The 9,010-nt window shown below is 30.4% G+C and overlaps 1 protein-coding gene and 1 long non-coding RNA gene across 2 annotated transcripts in view; one reads left to right on the top strand and one right to left on the bottom strand.

The window, feature by feature from the left end:
* The window catches only part of LOC106468571 (E3 ubiquitin-protein ligase RNF115-like), a 30,538-nt gene extending 22,188 nt beyond the window's left edge, over nucleotides 1-8,350 (top strand). Inside the window, exons 6-10 of the mRNA XM_013929009.2 lie at nucleotides 920-947; nucleotides 1,259-1,331; nucleotides 4,688-4,781; nucleotides 5,484-5,599; nucleotides 6,567-8,350. Coding sequence (XP_013784463.1) covers nucleotides 920-947; nucleotides 1,259-1,331; nucleotides 4,688-4,781; nucleotides 5,484-5,599; nucleotides 6,567-6,773 — 518 coding nt within the window. The 3' untranslated portion in view covers nucleotides 6,774-8,350. The remainder of the gene's footprint in view (nucleotides 1-919; nucleotides 948-1,258; nucleotides 1,332-4,687; nucleotides 4,782-5,483; nucleotides 5,600-6,566) is intronic.
* LOC111088206 overlaps nucleotides 1-9,010 on the bottom strand; it is a 27,510-nt gene that overhangs the window by 5,325 nt on the left and 13,175 nt on the right. The gene's annotated exons all lie outside the window — the stretch shown is intronic.

Raw genomic sequence — 9,010 nt, 5'->3', positions numbered from 1 at the left:
CCATCATGCTGAAACCACCATGCTTCACAGTTGGCTGCAATCTGTTGAGCCAAAACTCTTGGCGAAGCATTCTCCAGACCCATATCCTTCCACTGTCCGAAAATTGAGTGAATCTTGATTCGTCTGAGAACAATACGGTCTTCCAAAAGTCCAGAGGCTTGATCATCATATCACATGCCCACTTCTTTCGTCTGACTATGTTGGCAGGTCTTAATAAGGGCTTCCGTCTAACTGCTCTGCAATGATAACCCAATCTGTGGTGATTCCGTTGAACAGATTTCGGGCTCATCCCACCAACTTTGGCCACTTCTGCAGTCATTAATCTGGGATCCACTTCGATGCTCCTCTTGACAGCCCTTTTTGTCCTCTCCGATGGACCAGGACGACCCGGACGCTGCTCAGTTGTTTCCTTGCCGTGTTTCCTGATCTGCACGATGATTCTGTTGACTGTCAAAAGCGGGATTCCCAAATTCTGCGAAATTTGCCGCTGACTTATTCCACCATCTGTTTGACCAACTATCCTTCCTCTAACAAAATCTGACAATTCGAGAGAACCTTGAGTTCTAGGCATGTTGTAGCACAAGATAATTAGTGTGGAGACCATTTTCATTTATATAGTGCTCTGTGAACACAAATTAGTTAGCATAGATCAGTTAAATGATTAATATATTGGAACATACGACATGAAATACCAGTTTTTTCACTTGTCAGTTCAGACTGGAATTTAAAAGATTTTTTTTTTACCTAAATGAGAGTAATCAATCTGTATTGTGAAGTATATAGAGAAAACTATCTCTATTTCTGACACACGTTTATGTTAAAATTATATTAAATTTTGAATTGATCATATGTTAAACAGTATTTTAACTAAATTATGTATAAAAACTGGCATGACATACTTCTTTTCTTCTTGCAACAGGTTTTGTTTCCAATACCGGATTTCCTGTGTAAGTGAAATTGTCATACATATTCAATTTTTATTCTGTTTTACTATTTAAAAGCTATTGGGACTTATTAGTGTTTGTGTTTACCACTAATTTATTTTTTACTATTTATGATTGTATCTTTTAATACTAAATTTTAAGGAATGTGACTACACTTAATTTATGTAAGAATTCATAAATCATCCATCCATCAATCAAGAGATACTGAAATATTTTGTTTTATAGTTAGGTGTTGTATCATTTTTGTGTCATCTGTGTAAATATGAATTTGATACACATCTCTGGCAAATGTAAAAATTATTTCTTCTGCACAGGATTCTAAATCTTCATGGCAATCCAGGAGACTATGCCTGGGGTAGAGGAGGGCTGGACTCAATAATTACTCAAGTAAGCTTAAAACAACTATTTAAGTACCTTTGAAGAAGTGATTGGGTTTGTACCTTGTGTGTGTGCTATTAGTTTTGCTTGTAGTACAGCATTTATGACACTGTATAGTGTAATTTAATCCCAAATTTTTGTCCTTGCCATAAAAAAAGTTTCAAAGGGAATTTCACTTAAATAGAAATAATAAATATTGTAATCTTAAAACTTGGCTTTTGTTTTTGCATTTCACAGAACATTCTAGAAGAGATATTTTGAAAACTTTATATTAAAAGTCAAAAATATAACATTTATTTAGTTTAAGTTGCAAACAAAAGTGAAAAAATGTTTAAGCGTGCATTTCTTGCATTTGCTTTTTGAGAGGTACTCATTTAAGATATGAACAGTGTGAAGTTTTGAAACGGCTATTTGTGGGATAGTAGTCTTATTTCTGTACAACATTTATGGTTAAAGTATGTGATCATGTTTTACTGTTAGAGAAGAAACGTTGTACAGATATTCTATCCCAAAGTATAGGTTTGTATTTGCTTAGAAAGTATCATCCCTTGAGAATATAACTATCAAGCTTTTGTATCTCAAGTGATTTTTCCTTCTTTTTCTCTGAATTTTATTAGTATAGTCTCTGGATTCCCACCCCTTTTGTGACATCTCAGTAGGTGATAGAACAGCTACTAAATAGCTTAAAGCAGAGTTTAAATACCAATAATTATAAATGTCAATGTACAGCAAATAAAGTGGTGTGACAAATAATTTATAATTTTGAGGGAAAGTTACAAGACCTAGCTTATGCAGAGAACAACAGAAAAAGTTGTAGAAGATTTAGGAACAGACCATAGATCATAAAATTCTTTTGTAGTTTTTTTGTATGTTCTTTTCTCTCCAGAATTTTTAAAAAAATATATTTATTTGAAAGATAGAGAACTTTTCTTCTATGGCGAAACATTGGGTATGCAGTATTAGGTTTAGAGAGTAAGGTAGGCCAAGCAAAATATTTTGGTGAATCAACACCTATCTATTAAATATTATTGTTTAGTTTATTGTATTCAAACAATGCACGTCAATAAAATAACTTAACTCATTGAAAAGGAAGTATATTTATCTAGACCAAGAATATTGTTAACAAAAAATAATGTTACTTAGTATAACCTATTGGCATTTTTAAGTACCAGGTTCTGGGTCTCCAATAAACCTTGGCTAGTTTCTACAGTATTTTTTATTATTAGCTGGAAGTTATGAGTGCTGCAAGCTGCAAAATAAAGTATCGGAATAAATATTTTAATGAACCTCAATCAGACATATAGAATGATTGTAAAAAAGAGGTTTTAGGTGTTCCATTCAATAACAGGAGTATTGTGTTATCAATAATAAATATACTGTTTTCCATACTTATTCTGTTTATAGTTTCACTAATGTGTGTGTGTAGGGGTGATAAATTTTATGATTATGTAGATAAACACCCATTTAGTCAAAGTTGTGCAATTGGAGCGCGTTAATTGGGAGAGGAAATATAATTAAAATACACGTCATTGAACAATACATCATACATTAATGATTTATTAATGCTAATTATTATTTTTTATTATAGGAAAACACATTATTTTAAGTTTGATTTCTATTTATCAATTCCATAGTCCTTCATTATTGTTTGTTTTGTAATTTTAACTGAAATGCCCAGGTATGTTGTTTATTGCATTGAAAAAAAATCTACTGGGTGAAATGATTTGAAACTTGAGATTAATTTTCTACAGGTGATGCAGATACTGCAAATAAAATAACTTATTTTAATGTGATATTTGTATGAATTCACAAATTTGAAAATCCTCGAGGTTCCGTTTAAATATGTTTTAAAAAAACATTAAAAATGTTTTTCTTGTAGTAGATTTCAATTACTGATTTTTGTGTTTTCCTACATTCTTCTAAAACTTTTTTATGAGGATTTTATTTTATAAAACCTGTAAATCTTATCTTTGTTTTTATTGAAAAAATGACACATCAAGTTTCGCCATCTTGATGATAATTGGCATACAATAAAAGTAATTTTCTTCCATACCAAAATTATAAGCAAGCTGGCATTTTTTTAAAATCGTTTGTCAGGTTTCGTTTATTATATGTAATAAAGAAATATAAAACAGGTTTAAAACGTGTATATTTTTCACATTTCATTATGGTGATACTTTGCCCATTGCAGCAGTTTCTTAGGCCAGTAAGTCTTTATGTAAACTTACCATAACAAACAGTGGCTTTGTTAGCAAAACAAAACTTAATTAGGATCAAGTGCGAAATGACTTAACTATGCCTACCTCATCTTGTTTCACAAAATTATTGCAACATCATAATTCAAATTCAGTATAAAATGAGGAAGCAAACTTTTCAAGCTTTTAGAAGAATAAGGACTGTAGTTGCTCACAAACATATTTCTCACTAGCAATATATCACTTTGTTCTGATTTCTACTTGAATCTCTGCTGAACTGGAAGCCATTTTGGCTTTTACTGGTGAAAAGAACAGAAAAATAAATTTTATTACATTTTTAGATCCCTAGTCTATGGCTTCTAAAAACCCCAGTGGCTCAGTGTAAGTCTGAAGGCTTATAATGCTGAAAATAGGGTTTCAGTATCCCTGGTTGGCACAACACAGATAGCCCATTGTGTAGCTTTTTGCTTAACAGCAAACAAACAAAAAGTCTTCTATAAGCTCAGATATAGGCAGTTATATCGCACCAGAACAATTGAAGTTGAGAAACAATGATTGGCTAAGCCTGATAAAACTGCACGTGTATTGAAGTTACAAGGCTCGTAGTACTGCTGTTTTGTTCCAAAATATTTCTTATTTCTTCCTAGGAGGCTATGAATGCCATATTGTGCTTAGAAAAATTTCAGAAAATTCACAAACATTAGTGTTTTTATTCAGGGCCTGAAATAATCCAAAAATTAAAAACATTATAACATAATTTTTGAAATAAATTTCAACTCTGATTTTTTTTTTCTTGGTGTATTTAAAAGCAGCTACAAATTTATTTTCAATAACTTGTTTTACTTCAAAGGTGTAATTTTGTCCTCTAGTCAGGATGCACACATCCTGGTGCCAAAATGTTAATAACAGCATTTACTCTTTCTTGGCAAGTGATTGTTTTAGCTCTACTTGTTAGCAATGATAACTTTCCTTGGTTTTGAAGGAAATATATATATATTAGATGTTATTTTGCATATGGGATAAACTGATTTGACAAATGGGGTTTCGAGAATATCTCGGGACAACAAATTCTGGGGTTCAGTCCTGCTTAAACATAAAAGAAGGAAAAACAGTTGTATTGAAGAATGTTGACCAGTTTTGATTTGTGATGATGTTTCTTTTTTCTTGTAGCTTCTTAACCAATTAGACACTACTGGCCCTCCACCATTGTCAAAAGAAAAAATTTCTGAAATTCCAACAGTGCATATACAGCAAGACCAAGTTGGTAAGTATACATTATTACACTGTTCATCAAAATTTAAAATCTAATTTTCATTTATTAATACTAGACAGTGTATTTTTATGTATTTATGATATTTTGTTCTCTATTTTCACCTTGCTGCAAGAGCATAAATTGGATTTTGATTTCTTTGAATTAAAGTTGTTTTATTATTATGTATCTCTATTTAGTGTGTGTGTGTGTATATATATTTATATATTTTTATTTATTTATTTTTTATTTTTTTTTTGAAAGTAACAAATGAGTATGGCCATAATGTTAAATGAAATAGTAATAACAGTAACATTAAAACCAAAAATACTTAAACCTGTTCATTCACTCATTTGCAGCTGACATGTATGGGTAATAGAGATTTAATATTTGAATTTCATTGACTTTAATGTACACTCAACAAAATAATAAAAACTGATATTTCAAAATCTAGTGTTTTTAAACTATTGGATCTGTTGAAAGTGTTTTAAACTGTTGGATCTGTTGAAGGTGTTACATTTTAAGAAATTGAACTTGATCTTTATTGATCATTTTCAAGAGTTATGCTGTAATGCAACCACAAATCTGCTACTGATTTACTGTATGAACTGTTGAAAAAATCAAATATTTGTTTAGAGTGATTTAGTTTAGTTATTATAATGAGAACCGGAAAATATTAGTATCAAAAGCAGTAGTGAAGCATGTGTATATTTTCAGATCATAATCTGCAGTGTAGTGTGTGCATGGAAGATTTCAAAACTGGAGAAGCTGTGAAAAAACTTTCCTGTCAACACCATTACCACAATGATTGTATAATACCCTGGCTAGAATTAGTGAGTTTTTTTTTGTTTAAGTTATTCTTCATCTGAAACTAAAACTATTTGGGAGAATAAGATTAATAATAATAAAATCTTTGGAAAGATTATTGGAGTATAAACTATAAGATTTTGAGAACATGTTTATACATCACAGTAATTAGCTGTTAGCTAATTAGCTCTTAAGATTTTAAGAACTTGTTTATACATCACAGTAATTAGCTATTAGCTAATTAGCACTAAGATTTTGAAAACATGTTTATACATCACAATAATTAGCTGTTACCTCAAAATTGTGTTTTTCAGTTAATCCCCTTACCCAAAGGTGGTTCATTGGCCAATGCATAAAAACCAGATATTTTAATTGTTCATCAGATAGTTTACTAAATGAAACACTTTACTGTTGAGATACTTATGAAGCCATCGTTGTTGTATGTTGGGTTTGTAGCACAAAAAATTTGGGGATTTATGGTCACACTCGTATACAAGTTATATGACCCTCCAATTATGAAAGCAACTTTCAGGAGCTGCTATATTGTTTGTGTACAGGTATGTATGTATGTGTTGTTTGTTGTTTTTTTATTTATCTAGTGAGAAGTAAAATGTCTTTTAATCATCATGTATTGTGGTTAACTTTTTTATTTTGTATGATGTATATTTGGTGTTTAATTGTTCTATGCACCAAAATTTATGGAAACCATTCACTTAAAATTATATGTAGTCATAATTTAATGAAAACTCTCAGAAAAACCTGTACTCTGCTAAAGAAAATGTTGATTTTATATAAATATCCTGCATAACTTGAATGTCACTAAAGAATTACCAGTTGTTGACTTTAAAAATTGTGAAAATTTGTTATTAGCTATTCCACGAGCTGGAATGTTGAGGAATTATAGGGGGTGTATGTATGTATTGTAATATTTTTATCAGTTTTCAAAAGTGAGAATAGGTAGTGATTCTAAACCTTTTTGTATACCTTGTGTAGCATGGTACCTGTCCCATTTGTCGGAAACTGTTAAATGAAGAAACAACAATTGGAGGCAGTGGACTTGGAATGGATTCTTCTAGCAGCGCGTCTAACACATTACAGGAAAGTAGCCGCTTTAGAGAGTCTTCGACCACATCAAGCATGAATAGTGAACACCAAAACTCATCCATGTATGACTTCAATGAGGACCTTGATTTTGATTGACCACTAGGCAAACTTATTCCTTTATGATGTAAAGGTTTCCTCATTTGATTGGCTTCTGTGTACATAGGTGTATTTATGTGTGTATAAGTGTATATTAATTTTTTTTTCCTTTGCTGTTGCAGACTGTGAATAATATGCTCTTCATTATTAAATACATTAGTGGAACACCATAAAACACACCAGCCTATTACTCGTATATAATCTTATTTTGTCCTTCAAAGTTGGAAAAGGTGTATGAAGTAAACCAGCTAATGATCTTGGAATTGGTTTGCTTTCACGCTCTAGATTTACCAGTCCATTGTAGGTCAAGGTAAATCATGAATTTTATTTTAATTTACAGAAAATCTTGTTTTTAAAACTACTGTTTTGCAAAGGAGTGTTTAAAAGAGTAGTACCATAACTAACACCTGATAAGTAATGTAGCACACATTTTTTTATCATTATTATTATGAAGAACGATTTACATATTTAAAGTTAGACTTTAAAAAATTACACACTTGGGAAGAACATGTTAAAATGATTAAAACAGGCAATTAAATTTTTTATTTTTTTTTCTATTTATCTCTAGTGAGAAAGTCTTTATCATGATGTGTTGGGATTAACTTTTATTTAGATTATGCTTTGTTGCTGTTGAATTATTCTAGGCTATGAAATTTTTGAAACAGTTCATTTAAATCCTATGTAATCGTAATTTAGTGAAAAACTATCTCAGAAAAGCCGATACTCTGCTAAAAAAAAATGTTGATTTTCATAAGTTATAGATTTGGATATGATATTTGAATTATAAAAAACAAATATGAACCACAAAGTTTGAGAATTTTAAATTTAGAAGAATGACAGTAAGAGCAGAGTTATGAAAGACATTATTTTTTACAGTTATGATTAAAGTGTATACTTTTCCATTTAGTGTTAATTTTTTGTCTATGATTAAACAGTCAGTGTGTACATGTGTATGTGTGTGTATGAGAGAAATGACTTAGAAAAAGTATAACACATTGACAAAGGTGCAAAAGGACAGTTCCTGTAAAACATATACCATATTTTAGAATATTAGTTTTAAGCTTTGACTAGTCCTTTGTACTTTATGGTTCTTCAAATAATTTGTTTTTAGTATTGTAGAAAAAAAATCAAATTCACACAATGTAAATGATTTTTTTTTTATTAATAATTGAATGACCAGAAAGATAAACAGTAAAAGGTAAGGCCATTAGAGTTATGATTTTTTTTTTTAAATTTTGCTGTTTTAATAAAAATCTTTGTTTCTGGAATGCCGTTTATGGGTTATTAGTTACACAGCTTGGTGATCAAGATGAAAATTTTTTCCTTGATAGACAGGTGAAAATGTTTGTGATATTTTATTAAAATGATACTCTTACAAATGTGAAGTTAATCAAATCTCTCTTGACATCACTATTTTATATAAATCCTTCTCCAAACGTTAATTTCTGAAGCTACATTAATAACTTGTATTCAAACAAACTATTCAAAGCTGATGAATGTTATTTAAATAGGAAACTCTTTGATTTAATTCAAACGTTTCTTGAAGAAATCAGAAAGAAAAAAAAAACCATATAATTGTGAGTTTGAGTTTTCATGTGGTAAAACTTGAATTAAATTTATTAAATGAAAATTATGTTTATCACATTTACTATACAAAGAATACACCATGCTAATTCGACAGCAGGTCGCGTCTGATTTTTTGGATCAGTTTGTGATTGAATGGATACACATTCCATTACTAACGCGGTGGTGATGCATTTTAATGTAATAGAAGCGTTTGTAACTCACCATATTTTTAAATTATGATAAACTTACGGAGTTTAAATTTGGAATTAATTTGTAATGTATTATCCAAGCCCATGACAAAAAATAGTAAATGCCCAACTATATCTGTAATTTAACTACTTGGAATCAATTTGTAATGTACTATCCAAGCCCTTGACAGAAAATAGTAAATGCCCAACTATTTCTGTAATTGAACTACTTGGAATTAATTTGTAATGTACTATCCAAGTCTTTGACAGAAAGTAGTAAATGCCCAACTGTTTCTGTAATTTAACTACTTGGAATTAATGTGTAATGTATTATCCAAGCCCTTGACAGAAAGTAGTAAATGCCCAACTGTTTCTGTAATTTAACTACTTGGAATCAATTTGTAATGTACTATCCAAGCCCTTGACAGAAAGTAGTAAATGCCCAACTGTTTCTGTAATTTAACTACTTGGTACGTTACTTCT

Source organism: Limulus polyphemus, unplaced genomic scaffold, assembly GCF_000517525.1.
Source record: "Limulus polyphemus unplaced genomic scaffold, Limulus_polyphemus-2.1.2 Scaffold89, whole genome shotgun sequence".
Lineage (NCBI taxonomy): Eukaryota > Metazoa > Arthropoda > Merostomata > Xiphosura > Limulidae > Limulus > Limulus polyphemus.
The sequence above is the reverse complement of the archived record's forward strand: the minus strand, read 5'-3'. Positions and strand labels throughout refer to the sequence as shown.